Source organism: Dinoponera quadriceps, unplaced genomic scaffold (genome assembly GCF_001313825.1).
Source record: "Dinoponera quadriceps isolate SergipeBrazil2010 unplaced genomic scaffold, ASM131382v1 scaffold946, whole genome shotgun sequence".
In the NCBI taxonomy this organism is placed as follows: domain Eukaryota; kingdom Metazoa; phylum Arthropoda; class Insecta; order Hymenoptera; family Formicidae; genus Dinoponera; species Dinoponera quadriceps.
The window spans coordinates 605035-626268 of NW_014555069.1; the positions used below are offsets into that span (position 1 = coordinate 605035).

The 21234-nt window shown below is 35.7% G+C and overlaps 4 protein-coding genes across 6 annotated transcripts in view; 2 read left to right on the forward strand and 2 right to left on the reverse strand.

The window, feature by feature from the left end:
* Window positions 1-1281, reverse strand: part of LOC106742917 (lys-63-specific deubiquitinase BRCC36-like) — a 3816-nt gene extending 2535 nt beyond the window's left edge. For 2 of the 3 annotated variants that reach the window (XM_014616277.1, XM_014616276.1), the window contains exons 1-2: window positions 941-1281; window positions 80-207 (exon numbers count right to left, since the gene is read on the reverse strand). In XM_014616277.1, coding sequence (XP_014471763.1) covers window positions 80-193 — 114 coding nt within the window. In that variant the 5' untranslated portion in view covers window positions 194-207; window positions 941-1281. The remainder of the gene's footprint in view (window positions 1-79; window positions 208-940) is intronic. The other variant, XM_014616278.1, reaches the window with a different exon arrangement.
* A 2709-nt stretch (window positions 1282-3990) lies between these two features.
* LOC106742922 (laccase-5-like) lies at window positions 3991-9256 on the forward strand. Its single transcript, XM_014616284.1, has 10 exons — window positions 3991-4058; window positions 4472-4868; window positions 5113-5397; window positions 5747-6026; window positions 6116-6314; window positions 7212-7396; window positions 7588-7783; window positions 7900-8112; window positions 8313-8537; window positions 8647-9256. The coding sequence occupies exons 1-10, from the start codon at window positions 4007-4009 to the stop codon at window positions 8805-8807; spliced, it is 2193 nt and encodes a 730-aa protein (XP_014471770.1). The 5' UTR covers window positions 3991-4006; the 3' UTR covers window positions 8808-9256.
* Window positions 9257-10414: 1158 nt separating this feature from the next.
* Window positions 10415-17584, forward strand: LOC106742905 (laccase-4-like). The gene is made up of 11 exons (XM_014616260.1): window positions 10415-10466; window positions 11264-11735; window positions 11875-12159; window positions 12641-12914; window positions 13415-13619; window positions 14180-14364; window positions 14993-15188; window positions 15610-15825; window positions 16021-16251; window positions 16913-17086; window positions 17574-17584. Exons 1-11 carry the CDS (start codon window positions 10415-10417, stop codon window positions 17582-17584), a joined length of 2301 nt encoding a protein of 766 aa, XP_014471746.1.
* A 474-nt stretch (window positions 17585-18058) lies between these two features.
* LOC106742906 (chymotrypsin-1-like) lies at window positions 18059-19791 on the reverse strand. Its single transcript, XM_014616262.1, has 4 exons — window positions 19728-19791; window positions 19430-19580; window positions 18987-19239; window positions 18059-18202 (listed from the first exon to the last, which is right to left on the reverse strand). Exons 1-4 carry the CDS (start codon window positions 19789-19791, stop codon window positions 18059-18061), a joined length of 612 nt encoding a protein of 203 aa, XP_014471748.1.
* Window positions 19792-21234: the final 1443 nt, after the last annotated feature.

Consider the following 21234-nt stretch of genomic DNA (forward strand, 5'->3'; position numbering starts at 1 on the left):
TATATATATATATATATATATATATACACACACATATATATATAAAAGCATCAAATATGAAATACTTTGTTAAACATACATTGCCAATGAGTAAACCCATCACTTCAAAGTTTTCTGTTGATAAAGCATGTTGCAAACACACCATGTAAACATCTGCTTGCAGCTCCACTTTTAGCAAAGGAAATTCATCCATTATTCCAAAATATTCTGTAGAAATAACATTAATATGAATTGTAAAATTACAACTGAGGCTGAACTTTGCAACTATATGATGCATATACTAGAATAATTCACGGAACTATAATAGCTTACATCTGTTGTTCTAATATTTGTTGAGTTATTCAATTTTTCATACTTTTGTTTCATACTTTCAACAGATCAAGAGATATAAGCTGTCATAATAATCATTTTATATAGGATGTCCTAATTTCTTTCAATCGCTCGTTTAAAGGTAGAATGGGTTAAACTGAACAAAAATCTTCTACTATTTTACAAACAAATACGCAAAATTTTGAGTTATTAATAATTGAAAATAGTCGTATATAAAGGCTTCTTTAAATAATAACTAAAAAATTTGTGTTGTTTGCAGAGGACTTTTCTATTCAGTTTAACCTGTTCTATCTTTGTACGAACGATTGAAAGAAAAGTTTTAGACATCTTATATATCGTAAAACATATTGTACATCTGATAACTAAAAAGCATCAGAATTAAAAAAAGAAAGAAACACTCCTAATATCACAATATAACTTGTTCATGCTGTGAGATAAAAGAAGCACACATTTAAAAAGTAAATCACATGACAAATGAATAGCAAATAAATAATTTTGATACACGTCGGTTATCAAGTTTGAATTAAGAATTATTCTACAAAATGTGAAACGTACTATCTTAAATCTATCACATTATCCACATGTACAATTGATTACAATAAAGCATAACCTGTATCAGTTGGTCTAATAACTGGCTCCAGCAATGTATCAGTTGTTTAATTTGACGCTAGCATTACTACGATAATTTAACCGATATTGAATTACGTGTATGACACTTTAAATCACCTCACATTACAGATTAACATTGGACTTGTTTTCTACTGCTGCACTGACTACACTATCTTGCAATGGTTCTCGTTGTTCTCTTTCTTGGACTGCGTTCGGAAATCCTAATCGACTGGTAGAGTTCGTTAACCAATCAAATTAAGAAATTTTTGCTCTTTCTATCTCGATTGATCAATGAAATGGTATTCCACTCGGGTTGAATAGGATTTATAAACGCAGAAATTTGGTGGGAAAGAGAGGAAAAAAGAACTAGTGTAGTAGGGGCTGCGTTCGGAAACACACACTATATGCACACTATTAAACGAAAGAATCCCGATTGACTACGTTGCAATTGACCACACCACCAACCACCAGCCGTGATTTAGTGATTTTCTAGTATCGTCCAATCGATATAGCCGGTGGTCAATAGAGAGGTCTAGTTCGAAACACTGATGGCATTTTCGATTTGCTGACTCGACCCAGCTTATCATACATTCTGATTAGTACATTTATAAAAATGCATCAATATATAATTTATATATACAAGATATATAAATTTTATATTTAATAAATATTTACACTAACTAATATGTGGGTATAATTATATATAATTATATAAAATCATATATGATATTTACGTGTGTGGTCTATACGAAAAAATGCATATAATTTGTAAACAACAAGTATTTTCTCGTTGTGGACATATATGATTATATATTTGGGCAAATTTTATATATGATCTTTCTTTTCCCAGGAATATTTTTTCACTTGTAGCATTAAAATTTCTTCTTTAAATATCTTAAAAATTCTAGGATTCGACGGTTCAAAATAACTCGCTATAAAGTATGTTAAAGCCATCTAATTAAACACGACCTTGCTTGCTAATAATGCGTTATTTATCAGTCCATGTGCCGGAGTTTTAAATGCATTGCTTTACTGCGTCTTATTCGGTATTAATGCAATCACTTTGATATGCAATCTCTTCCGCTATTCTGCTCTTGTATAAAATTCCATGACAGCATTTATAAGATACTCGAAAAGGAAATAAGGAAGCGATGATTTTATGTTGTTGTCAAGTTATTGAGATTTTGTTTACGTATAGAATTAATTAAATTATAAAAATCGAATGATACAAACATATACCTAATAGAGGTACACGTATCACATTGTAATTTTTACTAATACGTTTAGTCTTTTTATTAGGAATGTAATACAATATAGCGGAATAATAGCTTATAATAACGGGGAATTCATCTCACTGCATGCATATAAATTTTGTAGATATAAATTAAAAAATTTAATTTAATGTGATATTTGTGCATTGTGCATAAGTGCGTCTTGAAATTTCCAGCTGCAAAATATTGCGAGAGACTACATCACGAAAGCGTATATCTTTTTTTTTTACTACGCGTGTAGTGCAGCTCTTCGAGGAAATCTAAAATTTAAGACGCGACGCGAATTACGAACGGTAATTAAACAACGTTTGCCTGTGAGACCGCGTGCGATTCAATAGTATTTGTGGTAAGTACACGTAATACAATACCTCGTATTGTATTAGCGATTGCGTGAATTTGCCAATCACTAACACTATCATGCAAGCAATTTACAGATAAACGCTCCTTTTTGGTTGAATAAGACAAATATCAAGAGTTATCGGTAAGCATACATATTAAGGTGACAAAAAACCCAAAAACAAGTTTACGAGAATCATTTTTCGAGAGAAAGTATCCTTCGTTTGAATTGCCTTTTTTATCTACATAAAGACTCGTGAATTGATAACATTATTTTTTGACATGGTGCCATTATATGTGAAGACCAAAATTAGGAACTTAATATAATATAGCCGAATAATAGCTTATAATAACGGGAAATTCATCTCACTGGATGCATATAAATTTCGTAGATTAAATTAAAAAATTTAATTTAACGCGATATTTGTATGTCTTGAAATTTCCAAGTGGAAAACTTGTAAGAAGCAACGATTATACATCTTACTTTTACATAGTTGCGACACTCTAAATGCATACAGATTAAAAAAGATCTTTGATGCTTCGATATCGCAGTATCACCCTGCGAAAAAATCGATCGCGTCAGCTTCCGGCAAGAAATGCAATATCAGTGATACAAAGGTCTTTGTTACAAACCATTTTGTACCACAGGTTTGTCTTGGAAGAAACATACATGAAAAGGTATATTTTTTTAATGGAATGTATTCGTGGTTGATTATTATTTCAGCTTAACGGACGTTCTAACAAATACGACGCTATTTTTATGATTTGCAATATTATCGACGATTAATTCTATTTCTTTTTACTTAAATTTTATCGAGTCCACATCATTTCCTGGAGTGTAGCACTTTCTAATTAAGTGGTCATGTATATATCGGTCATATACCTATTGTATAGATAAAAAGAGAAGCACTTTATCGAGGGGACATGTAATTACATTTGAGATCATATTTGCGAACACACCATGGAAGTTCAAAATAATTAGCATACGCAAGTGATATATTACGCGGAAATTAGATAAACTGGACACACAGTAAATTATGTAGAAGGTAATGAGTTAATTATGTAGAAAATTCCTCGATAAGCGAGTTGTCTAATGTGCCTATGCGACAAATAGAGTTGGTAAATAATTGAGCGAAGGTCTTCGAGGAATGATATTTATAAAGTTCTCACTTAATACGAAGCGTAAGATCATTTAACCACTCTCCCCTCCCTTTCTTTCTCTTTCTCTCACACACACGCACTCAAATAAAAACACTTCGCTTCACACAATCAAACAATACTCTATCTTTATATACATTTTATTGACAAGACCGCGCATGCTGTCGAGGAAATACGTATTTATCAGAGTGTATCTAAGCTTAAAGTCTGTGTGTGTGTATGACTATATATACATCTTCGGAAGTGTATAAAAGCGATACTAAATATGGCACGCATAGCTAAACGTCACACATTTCGCGACAATGTATATCCTCCACCGCTCGATCATCCTCTGCGTATTATTGACTTTTTGTGGTAGGTAATATCATTCGTATGTCGCCCGTTATTACGGTTGTGCAAAACTTCTTATTGCAACGTCGTATTTTTTATTGCAAATACGTCGAATCGTTTCATTGTGTCATTTATCATGCGTATTGTTTGCTTCTGCTGACGTCTTTTTGTGAATACAAAAAAGTCGCAAAGAGAAAGAGGAGATGTGATATATAATATAAATAATGAAAAGCCGATGAAACAATCACTGGGTGAGCTTGGATTTGTCATGAATTTATCACTTCAATTATTACGATTAATGTAATCATTAATTAATTTATCGTCGCGTTCGCGAGACCTATGAGTGCGTACTGTGCGTCGACATTTCTCAATTCGTAAACGAATAAAAAGAATGCGAATTTAGAAAAATCATGATCGATATGTCGCGTTGGTTGCAGATGCACAATCGCAGATCGTAGATCATACTATTCCGGTGGAAGACACGATTCCGGTCGACGATGCGATCTCGATAGAGGATGGGACTTGGGTCGACGACGAGTTTCCGGTCGGAAACTCGTCCGAAGAGTGGTACGAGGATCTGAACTGGATCGAAGATTCGACTGAGAACACCAATAATGACTATTCGGGAGAGAATTTGAAAAGATCCCGGATAATTGGCGGAGTCGACGATGAAAGGACGGAAATAAGAGGAATTTGCCCGATCAAAGTGGATCCGACGCCTGATCTTCCCGATTTGTACAGCCCTCTTGAATGTGCACGCACCTGTAACGATCGCGAGAAACCTAGGATATGCTATTATCGTTTCGAAGTGGAGTACTACTCCGTATTCAGCGAGTGAGTCAAGCAGCTATATTAATAGATTCTTTAAAGGTGTTTAATTAATTTTAATTTTTGATCATTAAAAATCATCATTCATTTATAATGAATAGATAATATTTGAGATTTTCGGAGAAATGTTAACTTCCTAGTTGGCGGATTGATTTCTAATGTTTCGCCAGGGAAAAGAGCCACCCGATAACATCAAGTTACGCTTCTTCCTAATGATGTGAACTGTTACTCACACATTGTGCTTGTTTAGAGCTTGCGAACTCTGCGAATCGAACGCAACCAACGCTTTTTGCAACAATTGTCAGTGCATACTCGCGGATGGAGTGGAACGGACCCTTATATCGGTGAATCGAATGATGCCCGGTCCTACCATCGATGTTTGCGAGGGCGACAAGATTGTGGTGGACGTCGCTAATAAAATAGAGGGTGAGGGGCTGACGATCCATTGGCATGGGATATTCCAGAAGAATTCCCAATATTATGACGGTGCGGCCCATGTTACTCAATGCCCGATTCCTGAACAAGCTACATTCAGGTAACTACCTACCCTGAACTGGATAGCTACAGGGAGAAAAGTAATTTACTGGCACAGCAAATTTTATGCTGTCGTAGCAAAATCTGTTTGTTACTTTACGGACAACGACTCGTTGAGAATACTAATTGCCGCTTCGCTCAATTATTTTGCTGTAGAAAAACACTATTTTAGCAAAACGTGTCCTAAAAGGACAAACTCATTTGACAGAATATTTTCGATCCCGACAACAAGACTGTTTCTGCTCCAATTACGAATAATTTATTAATGTGGCCATGCCAATGAAATTTGATTACCGTCGCAACGAATAATGTTGATTCCGTTTATACATTTTTTCCTGCTCTTTCACCAGATATCAGTTCAATGCCGACAACGCAGGTACTCATTTCTGGCACTCTCATACCGGACTGCAAAAGATAGACGGAGCTTTCGGAAGATTGATCGTACGTCAATCAGCAAGACGCGATGTGCACAGCAAGTTGTACGATTTCGACTTATCTCGCCATGCGATTATCATCAGTGACTGGATGCATGAGTTCGGTGCGTCACGAATACCAGGCCGTCGCAATGAAACTTCTCCGAGATTTCAAGATCCGGACTCTATCTTGATTAACGGCAAAGGACGATATCAAGTAAACTCTCTACGTAAAATCGTAATATTCGAATTGAAACAAAAAGCGAAAAGAACAAGTGAAGGATAATAAAGACATAATATTTTCAGGGAAACGGTACTGTTATCGACCCGAATTTCGAAGTGTTCGAAGTAGAACGCGATCGTCGTTACCGGTTTCGCTTTGTGAATACCTTCTGCACGGTCTGTGCGTCGATTTTAACCGTCGAGAACCATACTCTCACCCTCATAGCGACGGACGGTGTTTCAGTTAAACCCACCACGGTGGATTCCATCGTTAGCGTTTCAGGTATGACACAAAGTTCGAGGTGATCAGTCCACTTAAATTATACGAAAGATTGGCACACGAAGCGACAAATGTTGATTTATTATTATTATCAAAGCACAACTTATTAAACATCCTGGGACAAGTCCTCTTAAACACAATATAAGTGCAATTTATTAAGGTTCCGTAGGATTTTCAACTAAGAAATTATGTGAAAATCATGTGAAAATAGCGCAAGTGTGAATCTAGTTACAATGTTAAGGCATATATGATGTTTTGGTATTTTTTAAATATAATAATTCAAAGACGCGCTTTAACCTGTTGGATATCGCTAGATAATACGCCCCAGGTATCAGCGGTGACGCTCCCGCCGGAGGTGTCAGCGACATCATGTTTTTTCCGTTTGAGATTAATAATATATGCCATGAGATCGATCATTTTCAAGATAAAGATCACTCTGGATCATGGAATCTTGATTATTCAATCTTCATTATTGAGTGCTCATGTGTATGCATGTATACATACATATGTATGCGATAAAGATTGGCACGAACAAGCCGGATATGCGAAAGATAATTTTGCGTGAATTTTATTGTTGACATAATTACGGTGAAATTTTCTTAGTGATAAGATGGCTTTTATATTTCGTTAAATTTCCTATCATATCCAATCTTTGTAGAGACCGTATTTTCCACGTAAACGACATTTTATGTTGAAAAATGAAGAAAAATGAAGGAAATAAGAAAGAAGTACGATACATATCGAGTGTTCACGGATTATTGCGATATAAATATCGTTGTCTACAATTACAATTATCTACAATCGAAAATGACAATTGACTCCACCACGATATTGATATGATTTCTTGTGAATAATATTATATTCTCAGAGTGTGAAAGATATCGAATGTTTTCTTTCTAGGAGAGCGTTATGACTTTATCATAAACGCGAACAACAAAGTCAGCTCGTATTGGATTCAACTTCGTATAAAGTCGCCGTGTGAATCCAGGAAGATTCAGCAACTCGCTATATTGCAATACAATGGTGCGTTAAATGAACCGACAACGCCTATGCCCAGTTACGACTCTCCACTTCCCAAAGGAATCGTGAGTACAAATGAACAAATTTGCTCGCTCGTTACATTTCTCTTATTCATCACAGTATGATATACTTAATTGTGAATAATTTAGACAAAATTTGGTTATTTGCGCGTAAATGATTATCACTTTATTTGCTATTCTTGTTTATTTAATTAATTATTTTAATTTAATTCTAATATTAATGATGACCTATATAGGTACTAAATCCACTTGATTCTCAATGCGATCGACCAAGAAATGATGCAGTTTGTGTCAGCAATTTGCAAAGCGCGAAACGCATTGACAAAGACATTTTTAGAAAAAAACCAGACGCAAAGATATTTTTACCATTTAGATTCTATCGATACAATAGAGAGGATCTTTTTGCGCCAAACTCTTTCGACAAATTTATGGGTAAGATTTACTTTCATCCGTTAGAATTATAATAAGAAAACCGATTAATTAGCAAATATTACTGAAGCATCTTGATAAGTGAAATGTTGCGATATAATGTTGTGATGTGAGCATAGTTGCGCCCGGTGGCCGTAATACGATTTCTTATGTCGATGACATTGCGTTGAGATTGCCGCCCTCGCCGCCGCTTTCGCAATTGGAAGATATACCATCCGACTTGATCTGCAACAGTACGAACAAACCGAGCGATTGCAAAGATCCATGTATTTGCACGCACATCATTGAACTTCCGTACAACGGCATCGTTGAACTCATCATCGTTGATGAAAGTAAGCACGTTTTACTCGAATACAAGCGACTTAGTTGTCACTCTACTTTTCGAGTAAAATCTCGAGAAATCCGCGAGAAAGTGCGCGCGATTGGTCGCGGTGTAGATTTTAATTATCGTAGCGAACGACCAATTAAGATACCTTTCCGATTCACTTGTTACTTAGACAGCTGTTGCATTATTATTGAATTCTCTTTTTAGCCGGAGTACCCGGACTGCATCATCCGTTCCATCTACACGGCTATGCTTTTAACATTATGAGCTACGGCGCGCCTAATAACGGAAGTGGAATCACCGTAGACGAAATAAAAAGAATGGACAGGAGAGGCCTTCTGCATAGGAGAAAATCTTTGGCGCCATTTAAAGATACTATAGCTGTTCCAAACAAAGGTTATGCGATTGTGCGTTTCCGCGCGGACAATCCCGGTAAGTGTAAAAATGATAACAAGGGATCGCTCGAATAATTTGTACCGCAGTAATTACAAAGAATTCGAATTTCAAGCGTTTTTCGGACAATCGAATATTTTAATTGCAGGTTTCTGGCTGTTCCATTGTCATTTTATTTATCATCTGGCGACGGGTATGGGCAACGTATTTCGCGTTGGAAGCCCATCCGACCTACCGCCTGTTCCGCAAGGCTTTCCGCAGTGTGGAAATTTCTTACCAAAAATAACTCGAAATCAACTGGACGGTTAATGATTTCATACTTACTGCGGGATAAATCAGCCGATTTTATATTTCGAATCAATCGCTTCCCCGGATCTCAGATTATGATTGCAAGTATTTATACGGCAATGTACCCCACGCCAGGTCAGATGCGTCGAATACCGCGTGTTCTGTTACAAGACACGCGAATAAAGTGAGATTGCGGAAAAAACTACAAGAATCGGACAAAATTACTGGTATAGTATTAGAAGAACCATTGTTTTTCAATAGTATACCAGTAACTTTTTCGTGTAATTTTTTCCCGTATAGATGTACCTTGACGTTATATACACAGTCAGCGGGAGAAAGATTATGACACTTTCACTTCCACGAACTACGTGACATATTCATCATGATCCAACAGGAAAATTCATTTGTTGGGTACGAAACTTGTCGCAACATTTCTTTCACTGACTATATCTATATATGTACATAACAAATTCGTGTTATTCGAAAGATTTATTGAGTTGTTTGATAAATTCGTACGGATTTTTCGTACGGAAAAATCTGTACCTATATTCCTACAATCAGGCACGATTTTTTCGTCTTTTTTTTCCTTTCGATAACCAGCCAGAATAGAGTTATGTCCAACTATAAAAGTATTGGCTTCGCAAAAACGAATTTATCAAAGAACCCGATAGTTGTAGAATAACTTCGCGATTCACACTGTTGTACCTGATACAAATAATTACAGACTTATATTGTAGTAATTGTTAATGTACCTGTTATCAGTGACATTATAAGATAAATGAATGATAGATAATTATTAGATTCTAGCATAAAATAAATTTCTGATGTGCATAATGAAACAACGTATGTAAGTCATACTTGATTCAACTAGAAACGTAGTACCTGTCTGATTCTAACAAAGAGCTCGGAAGCTTATCGTCTCTCGGGCCGTTTTTCTCATCTAGACGGCTAGATCGCAAAACTGCGTATCGCGATCGCAAAAATAATGTGTAGTTGGACGTTGACGTTTTAAGTGTATTTTATAATATTTATAGCTACGGTTAATTTTGTATTCGCTTTTATGCGACATGTAGGAATAAGGATTATACGAGACACTTTCTGAGACTCCTCCATACTCGGCATTTGTGAAAACATCCGATATTCAAGCTTGAATAATATTTTGCACAAGCACTATATCCTGTAACACTATGCTTTGCTACAACCATTGTGCGTCGCTCTTAGAATTGAATTTTTATCAAGCGCCGATGTTTCTTTAAATACTGCGTTTATCGTTACACATGTACAAATTATCAGGTGAATTTAGTCTGAACGCATTTCGATATCTAATAATATTCCTTCGATAAACCGTCGGCTCTTATTGATGTATCTACATGACACGACGAACGGGGAACGTGAATATCCGGGATTATCATCACGTCCGCTTCGTGTTAACAATCTGGTACGTGCAATGTATGAATAATAAGCGGAATTTTTCGAGTTGAGTTTTCGGTCCATCGAGATACGTATGTACTCAGCTGTGCTATAAGCATGTTCATTCAATCGAATAATAATACGTGCAAGCGACAAAATCATATAAGAGCCCGTGGAAGCTGCATCGCGCACGGCCCAGTCGATCGTAATTAGTCGCGATGCAACTTGTGACGCGAATCTTACTGCTGTATTTAGCGTTCGTCTTTTGCGGTACGTTTTTTCTCCTCTTCTTTCAGTGATTTGACCTCAGTTTTTTCGTGATTAAACTTTTCAAATTTAGGCAAATTTTACATATATATTTGAAATAAATCTATGAAGAACACTTTTATTCAGAATTCATGAAATAATTATATTTATTTAAATAACTTATTTATTTTTTACTTGTTTATTACTTTATTTAAATGAATATACCAGTAATTTATTTGCATTATTATTCATCATTTATCTTTTTTTCTGTTTATAGATATAACAAATAAATATAAAATATTTGTTATTGTTTATTTTAATATATTTTTAGGATCATGATATATATAATGATTGTATAATATATATTAAGTAATATAATGAAATATGAATACACGACGGACACATAAATAATAAATGACGAATAAAGTAAATAGTTATAAATATATGAATAATAAACTACGTGAATACGTGAGTAGCATGTGCGTGTGAATATATATAATAATGGATAAAATTTGATCTAAGTAACACGTGCATTAAACAAAAATGTATTCAATATGTCCTATTCTTACTTCCGATCGAGCAGGATGGCGAGTATGACTTATTTTCGAATTACCGATCGATCAATTTTCTCAATTCTTTCAGATAAGACCGCTTTATCTTCCGGAGTAATCGCGTGTGCAACGAAATCGTGTAATTCGCGATAAACATTCGTTGATTAGGGATAAGAGCGCACAATGACAATATCTCGATTGTCGTGCACTTCGATGTGCAATCATAAGCATCAATATGATAAACGAAAGTGTGGTGTGCTTTTGCCGTAGATGCATCATCGATACGCGATTTCTTGTTAGGACAGTATGAGGATGTGATAGAACATCCTTTTTACATGACAAGGTCGCAGCCACCTGAGAGAAAGCCAGATCGCTTTATCAGCAATGAGAGCAGGCAGCCGGGCAGCAAGAGAAGGAATTATTATTATGAAGATATACCGAAAACTCCGTATCCCAGCAACACCCAACCGAGTCACAGGACGACGATGCCCATTACGCCGATGAAGGATCCGGAGAGCAATCCGAACAATATTAAATATCGGCACCGCTTGCAGAGCAGCAAATCCGTCGTGGCCGGATTGGACCACCTGAGACCCATCGACGAGAGGTTCTGCCTATCCCCTCTGCTCCTCACGAACACCACGATGTCCAGTCCAGTTCAATGCGCCCGCACGTGTCGCCCGGGCGATCGCAGGATCTGCTATTACCATTTCATCGTGGAATATTATCAGGTCAATGGATTGTAAGTTGGCGTTGATCGTCTCTCGCGTTACATCATCGCGTTACGTTTGTTATACGACTTCCACCAAACTCCGATCCGAAGCTAATCGACAATTTATGTTTCTACATGATAGAATTTCAACAACGCATTTTTGTTAAAGTGCCTGCAGATTGTGCATTCCCAATGCGACGAACCATTTCTGCAGTAATTGCCAATGCGTGCCCGCCGACGGTATCGAGCGCTCCGCACCGGTTGTAAATAGACAGCTGCCGGGACCGTCCATCGAGGTTTGCAAAGATGATCACGTAGTGATTGACGTTGAGAATCACATGAGCGGCAGCAGTCTGTCGATTCACTGGCATGGAATGTTTCAACGCGGATCCCAACATTATGACGGTGTACCGTACGTGACGCAGTGTCCTATCACCGGCGGCAATGCATTCAGGTGATTACAATGTCCTTGAAAAATCGGCCTTTAAACACGTGTTGGAGCCGTTTTTCAGATTTTATATTAAACACCGTTTTGTAAAACATTGAAAATCACATAACTATCAACATTTAAGAAAATTAATATTTCTTAGTGACGCAATTTGCTAGAAAGTTATTTTTCAAAATTAATAATGCGTAACAGTGATTAACTATTTTTTTCAACACGAATAACATGGTGATGATTTGAAAAAAATTAAAAGTTTGGTTGTATTAACCAGAAAGGGAACAGGACGCATTTCGGTTGAAGGAAACAGAATTTCTAGTTATAAGAATCATATTTGGGCTATAATAAGAAAAAAATTCTATTTCCTACAAACAGAACGATTTTTTTCCATGTAACTTTCCCTGGTCTGAGTTTAACTGTGTAAATAATATCGTGAGTACAGTCAGCGGATTCGTAATGTTTCGTGTAAAATACAAAAGGACTTTTTACGCAGATATCAATGGAGCGCGAGTAATCCAGGAACGCATTTCTGGCACGCGCACACCGGTCTACAGAAGATGGATGGGGTCTTCGGTAGCATTGTCGTGCGTCAACCGCCCGAGTACGATCCTCACGGTCACCTTTACGATTACGACCTCTCTACTCATGTTCTGATAATGAACGACTGGATGCATAAACAAGGAGTGGACTATTTCCCGGGCAGACGTCTCTCCGAAGTCGGTCAATTTCCGAACAATATACTTATCAACGGCAAAGGACGTTACACGGTGGGTTTGACGAATGTTATATCTTCAGGACATGTCCAGATAAAAGCTAACTTTTGTTTTGTTTACTTTATACTGGTCGATTGCATTCCCGATAACATTCGTTTTGCTTCATCCCTTCTTATCTCTCTTGAAAGACGATTCCTGTCTAGACGATGAATTTTTAAGCAAATTTTAACATTTTTTTAATTTAAACTATTAGACTTGCAAATATAAGGTTTGGTGTACATATTCAATTATACTTAAATAACATTTATGCATTTTTGTAGATCTCTATAACTTAAATGTTACAAACCATTTTGTATTTCTTTTATCCCGTAACGGTGGGCATAATTGCAGTTTTTTATTCTGCTTGAAATGCAAAAAAATTGTTAATCTACATGAATATATGGCAGAACCAAAACGAGGAAAAAAAGATTTAACAAAATGGCGAAACTTTAAAAGTTCGATTTTTGTTGCCGATGTTGTGTTGTCGATTGTTAACGAGCATGTGGTCTTTACAGGATCCAAAGACCGGTATGGTCACAAACACCACGTTAGAAGTGATCGATGTTGAGCCCGGTAAACGATATCGTATGCGTTTGATTAATGCGTTCTGCACGGTTTGCCCTGGTATGTTCACCATACAAAATCACAAGATAACCATTATTGCCACGGACGGTCTGGATATCGAACCAAAAACGGTAGATTCTGTCACATCATTCGCAGGTACTGCATTTTTCCCGTTTCTTGCTTTGTCAGTAATAGAATTACATTTTCCTCTGCATACTGTTTAATACAGAGCTCGGCACTTTCCAGCCAATTTTCGGGAGACTCCTTGCGTTATTCCCTTTACCTCGTCTTTTGATTTGTCTCCAACCAGGCTCCTCAGATTCCTTAGGCTGCGTCCGGGGTGATGATTCAAAGGGAACAACGAAGCTCCCCGAAAATAAAACATTGGAAAATGCATCGCTTGTTTTGGTCTAATATATTAGGAGTTGACTTTTCAGGTCATTTTACGAAGAAATATTATATACATGTGTTTATATGTGAAGTATTTCTCCGTAAAATAACCTTAAAAATCAGTTCGTCAAATATTGGATAATATACTTCAGAAACATTCATTTACTTGCCACGACAATATAAAATTTACCGTTCCTCCAAATTATTTTTCTCTATGTAAATTACGTTTTAACGTAAGGCCCAGCAATTAATTTGCGTCACATATTAAATATTGCTTACGCGACGAAAATTTTCAGTATAATGATATTCGGATTCTAACGTTGCAGGCGAACGTTACGATTTCATTTTGCACGCCAACCAATCCGTCGGCACTTATTGGATACAAGTTCGCGGCATGGGTGGATGCTCAGAGACTCGCGTGCAACAATTAGCTATGTTGCGCTACAAAGGCGCTTCGAAAAAACCGCAATTACAGGCTCCTGCTTACAACGAAGGTCTCCCTCAGGGTCTCGTGAGTTTCGAATGAAAAGGTTTTCTCGACAATTCAGAATAGAGAATTCCCACTAAAATTACGGCTCATTTTCGGCTACATGGAAAAAATTTCAGTTCCTGTAATTGAACAGAAAGCTTAGATGAAAACTCGATGACGAGAAATGATATTTCTATTAGCGAGACTGAGAACATTCGCGTGTAAACATTCAGCTGCTTAAAATTCGGTTAAGACAACTGAAAGCAATTGCAAAAACGGAAACCTCCTACATGAATCTTTCCGTTCTTACAGCTAAGTTTTCTGGTCCCCACAGGCAATGGGAAATTCAATTAACAAACGGAAGTGTTTTTCTCGCGTACATCTTCTTCCGGTTTTAATCTAAAAAGTAGTAATAACAATATGCATATAAGATTATTACTATCACTGGTATTATGGTAACACTTACTAGTGAAATGCTCCTCCTATAATAAGTCTTTCATTTGTGCGATTATGGTTAGAATAATTTTTTTCTCAATATGTATGGGTTAGAAATCGAATTCTAATGATTCAGCTGTCACGCTATATATAGAGCAAAGTTTAACTTGAAAAGACTTTATATAGAAAATATATTTTGTTTCGCTTTAGATGACCGATACCCAATTTTTTGTAGGTGTTGAACGCGTTGAATGCAACCTGCGAGGTACCGCTGGACGATACAATTTGCGTCAGCAATTTAGAGAGTAAAGCGGAGATAGACAAAAGAATTCTTAAGAAAGAGCCCGACATGAAATTCTATTTACCCGTCGGTTTTCAGCAGTACACGTTACAAGAAGTTTTTGAACCTAATCATTATCGTAGATTTATGGGTAAGCTTGATAGGTACTGAACAAAATTTGGAAACGAATTTCAAAGAAACACGAGCGGGGCGTTATATACAGTTGTTATCGATCGTTATCTTAATAAAGATAATGAACAATATCGAAGTATGCGCGAAAAAATCAATTGGAAAATATCACACGGGAAATATCTCAGTTCCTGCAACTGTATAGGAGTTAGATGAAGAAATTCGGTGAAAAGAAATGATGTCTTTGTTACCGCGGCTGATCACATTCGTATGAAAATTCAGCCGCACTAAAACTCGGTTGAGAAAGGTTGAGAAAATGAAAGCAATTGATTGAGAAATCTCCTGTAGGAGTCTTTTTGTTCTCACAACCGAGTCTAGTCTCCAGGAAAATTCAGTTACTAAATTATTTTTTTCTATATGCATAACATTCTGATTTGTAACAGTCGCTGCAGGTAGAGCTACCATAAACGGCTTAATGGACGGTATATCATTCAAGTTCCCACCCTCGCCACCTCTTTCTCAGCCAATGGACATTCCGGATAACCAATACTGCAACAGAAGTACCATACCGGACAATTGTGAGGGTGGCGTGTGCACCTGCACGCACAAATTGGATATCCCATTGAACGCAATAGTCGAGATACTGCTGGTCGACGAACGTGAGTACCCTTTGACACTTTTGTTGTTACTAGCGACTAGATGTTCGCACAAATAGACCCTCTTGCTTTCTGTTGTCCAGAGAGTGTATTCAATTGTCGGAACTTGCTATACTTATTTTATTCACATGGATGCAATCGGTACAAATTAATGCCTGCGGCACAGACAACGGTATAATTATTTATTTTCGGTTGTAGTGCAAGCGACGAATTTGTCCCATCCATTACATATGCACGGACATGCGTTTTATGTAATGGGCATGGGACGAGCAGTGAACAAAAGTGTCACCAGCATTAATTGGGAAATCGTGCGGGAAATGGACGAGCACGATCTAGTTAACAGGTGCTTTGACAAGCCGGTGAGGAAAGACACAATCGTGATTCCGTATAACGGCTATGTCGTATTGCGTTTCCGTGCGACCAATCCTGGTAAGTCTCTTGGCAAGAATCTTTCAATAAAGGAAAACACAGTAGAGAATTATAAGTTTCTAAAGATAAAGTTTGAAAATATAAGCTACTTAAGGAGGTTGCAAGTATCGTATTTTCAATGATGTTACTCATAAATTTAATTTTTATCGGAATTTTTGCGTTTCTATACATTTATTTTATTATCTAAATAATGAATGTTAATTGAAAATAATGTTGATGTAAATAGATGTATACATGATTACAAATATGAAAATATTACTGCTTTTTATTTTACTTATTAATGTTATAGATATATATCAATTGATCTTGAATAGAGATGCACAGGTAATATAAAGACTAACTTCAAGGAACACGTATAAAAAAATGTCAACTTAATTGCAAATATCTCAGCTCTTGAATGGTTTATTTTTTCTAATTGCGCGAGCAGATAATATTTTAATGTATACGTAGTGCAAATTTCATTAAATTCTCATTAAACTCGTTTCACTTTACAATCCCTTAAAATATTAAAAAAAACGAAATATGAAAGAATGTATACGTGAATATATCTACAAGTTATTCAAAGGCGAGCCTTCTTATTTAAATTTTTCTCTTTTGTGACATTAAAAACACCATGTCGAGAATGAAGACTTTAACGAGATTTTGTTGCATTTTGTTTCAGGCTACTGGCTGTTCCATTGTCACTTCATTTACCATCAAATGGTCGGTATGGAAGTTCTTTTAAAAGTTGGCGATCAAGAGGACATTCCGCCGATTCCAAAGAATTTCCCCAAGTGCGGGCAGTATTATCCGGACATCGGATATAATATGTATCCGTCGTTATCGGAGAAAACATGTAAATCACAAAATTCGTAAATTGTTAATTGCGCAATTGAACGTACAAGGATAGTATTTATAAATTCATGGGTATATATGTGCCAAGATTATACTATACAGAGCTACACAGTTCATTCCACACAAGACTGATACACCAATCTTTTTAATCCTAGAATACTAACGTGCATCTCTCCGACACGTAGATATTTTTCACCAACTCCCACTCTCTCTTCTCTGTTTCTCACCAATTTCCAATTTATTTTATATTTTGAAGATTTATACACATTATGTCACGTTAAAAGACTTTTTGAAGATTGAAGCGGTAACTGCCAGAATTTCAAAATGTACCCAAGTCGAAATTGTAGCCCCGTGTTAAACTTTAAAGTTTAGAATTAAACATAAAGTTTAATTCTATAACACAATAGGAGCTAAGATAATAGGTTTAATTCTGATAATATAATTTATTTCTACTTTGACTATAATGTCTTAGATTTTTGTTGTTTTAGTGCCAGAATAGGATGTTTTGAACATTCATATAAATTTAATAATCAAAATATCGAAAACACTTACAGCTTCAAGATAATAGTAAAATGAAATCTATAGAATTAAATATTCAAGAGAGAAATTAACAAGTGTAATATTATCAAAGTAAAGGTTTTTACTAGTCTATAGTCTCAAGTAAGTGGGCGCAAGCTATCTTTAAAAGCGTTAAAGTAGCGTCAGAATTTCAATTTGGGTATTAACAGCGTTTATCAAAAAATCACACGCCTACTACTTACAGGTTAACGGATGCAAAGTATAATTTAAAAGAGAAAGAGGATAACAATAATTGAAGCTTTATTTTGATTCTGATACATTTATTTATTCGTTAACACATCCGTTAATAAGTGCAAAGGAGTTCTTCGACGAGATATGTCACAAACAAAATGCGCGACGAAAATCTGAGAATGACGTTCGATTAATGAGTATCGCTCGCATTATTATCTTACCATTAGATCTTCTCGATTTTCTCATCGATCCATGATTTGTGATAGAATACCCTGGTGGATATGTCTGGATACGTGGGGCTGCAACGTGCGAGTGACACTAGACCAACTAAAATACCGTCAGCAACGACCGGATTACCGAAATCACCCTATGGAAATAAAAATCTATTTAACATATTGACATTTGCCAAAGTTTCTCATATAATATCAATCCTTTTGAACTTATTGACTTCATGTAGTATATCGCAGAACTCTAAGCACAAGATCCGTTTACACATTGATTACATATTGAAACTATTTTTTTAAGAGATAGCTGCTTATTTAAAAAAAAAAAGAAATTAAAAAAATTGTCAATTATTACATAAAATTGTACAACTTATCCTGACGACAAATATTCAAACGTGAAAATTCGATTTTTATTTTCTGATATCAATTCAAACATGAAACAACAGTGGCACGCCATATATATTTAACGAATTCTTTTATGACATTGTAATAAATTAAACGTTATTATATCTTATTTATTTTACTCACGTTACATAATCCTTCACCGTTTTCCAAACATCTAGTACATATATGACTTTCTACAAGAAAATCATACTCTTCGTTACATATTTCTTGAGGATATCCTTTTACTAGAATTTCTTGTAATGGGTCAGGAAAATAGGACAGCTGAAAGAGAAAATTATTTGTTGAATTGGTTATTTCAGTTATAAGTCAGTCGTTTCTATCAATGTAAGGTCTATTAATGATAAATGAACTAATAGAGACCGAAGCGGGTATTAGTGTGTTATTTTAATAAAAGAAAAATTCTTTCAGGCGAATGAAGCCAAAAGTTTACGTCAATAAACAGGAAGGAAAATTAATTAATTCATCACGATTCTTTTTACAAAAACGAAATTTTTAGACTTGAAGATGGAGTCCCGTACTTACGTTGTTCTTTGCCCAGCCTGTAACCATGAGAGGATAATCATCGTAATTTCGTTCGACGGTTGGTAGGGAAATAGGTTGGACGTTTTCGTTAAACTTAATATCCTCCGTCACGCGAATCAAAGCGATGTCGTGAATATGTAGCGCTTTATTATAACCATTGTGTACTATTATGTTCAATACTCGATATACATCGCCTGGTTTATCGAGACGATCGCTTCCAACCATAACGCTGTATATGTATGGATTACTGACACTGTAATAGCAAATCTATATCATAAAACTGTCACACGGCTGTAATATTACTATAATAATGAAGTTCACAACTATTTTGCGTACGCACAATTTACACACAAGCAAGTGCATTTAGTATAACGCTATTAAATATTAATGATTTGAAAGAGACAAAAGAAGAGAGAGAGAGAGAGGGGGGGGGGAGAACATACTCATAAACGCATTGCGCAACGGTAATGACGTATCTCTTGTTAATAATAACTGCGTTACAAAAGTGATAACCTTCATATCGCAATGAAGCCTGATATGGATACAGTTCGATCGGAGCATCCTGGCCACCGATAATTAGCGGTTTTAATAAACCTATGGATCAAAATTGTCATTTAAAGAATTATTTCAGTTATGCGCTTTCAACTTTCACGGAATGCACTGAAGTTCCACCATACTCTTCTCTTCAAAGAGTCAATACTTAATAAATATTTAATAAAAATATATTTGATATAAACTTACCGTTAGTGCCGAGCGCTAAACACGCGATTATAAGACCGACGAGAGTACTCATCGTGATAAACATTGTGGCATGTCGATCGTGATCTCTTCAATTTATATCAATTCCCTATCTCGCGGCGTTGATTAAAAATATTAATTCTAACATAACAATATTTCTGTAACGTTTATCTCACGATATAAATGGCGACAGATAAACATAGTGCGCGAATTAATAGATACCTATGTGCTCAAATGTTTATAAGCAATTCACGATAATGACGAATAAATGCTTCGCGATAATATTGGTTTACCACAATTCACTTAATTATAGTGAGAACAGTTTTTTTTGCGTTATAGTTATTCACAAAATAAGTACTCGCGATGCCACATATATCTTTGTAACGAGAAACTTGCAGCAATCAAGATAATCGCACAGATAGAAACAAAGAACTATAGGAGACCAAGTCTGGAAGTCACATCGTGTATTGAGACAAACTCGCCCGAAAAAAAGTAGGTGACAATCAGTCGTGATGTAATATATGTCTGTCTCCTTCTAACAGTCGAAAGCACCCGAAGTTCGGAACGCACACGTGTGCGTCTTCCCTTTATGTAGCCGAGGCTGGTTTATGGCATCTCTGGTCGGAAGTTATATCTGATTTAATAAATAAAGGAGAATATTTTTCTTTATAGTGCAGTTTGCTTGTATCATATTAGTTGGATGTATGAAATGGCTTATAGCTAAAGCATAGAATATGGTATTTACAAGTTTTTTTTTTTTTTTAATTAGATACGTGAGCAAATTTCTTCTTTCGTTTCGTGATTATTAGTCGCTCTTTAGTCGTAAGAAATATACTTTTTGTTCATTTAACCTGTATTTAATCGTTATTGCAACATTATAAATTTATAAATATAATCTCTTATTGTAAATGAACGTTTGGAGTGAATTGATTCAAATACGGTGCGGCTGATTGTCACGTATTAGAAGACCTCTATGTCGCTATGATATTCTTTGCGCGTGGAAATACAAACACTGACCATCAAATGTTGTTAAACTCAATCCAGTTAAAATAAAAAGTTATATTTATGCAGATCAGAAGTAGATTTTTTAATTGTTTTCCTGCTTCGTTGTTATATTGATATATAAATTGATTTCGCTGATGTACACAATATTATGAGATATTGCATACATATTTTTTTAATCAATATATAAAAGTCTGACAATCAGACCCGGTCTCCCCTTTTTTTTTATTGTAATTATGATATGATAACGATAAAGTTCTGCTTCGCCAGAGGTCGAGTAAAGGTGTTAAAAGTTCAAAATGAAATTGAACATTATTTCTTTGGAATTGCATTTATTCGGCAAACATAAAAGTAAACTTTTTTTTTTACAAATCGTAAACAAATCTTGCAATCTCTCGAAAGCAACTAATGCATAATCAATTTCGCAAAGTACAGGTAGAAATCAAATCGTTTTTTCACATTGACCAATTACAAAAGCTAATTTTGTGATATTTTCGTCGTTATAAAT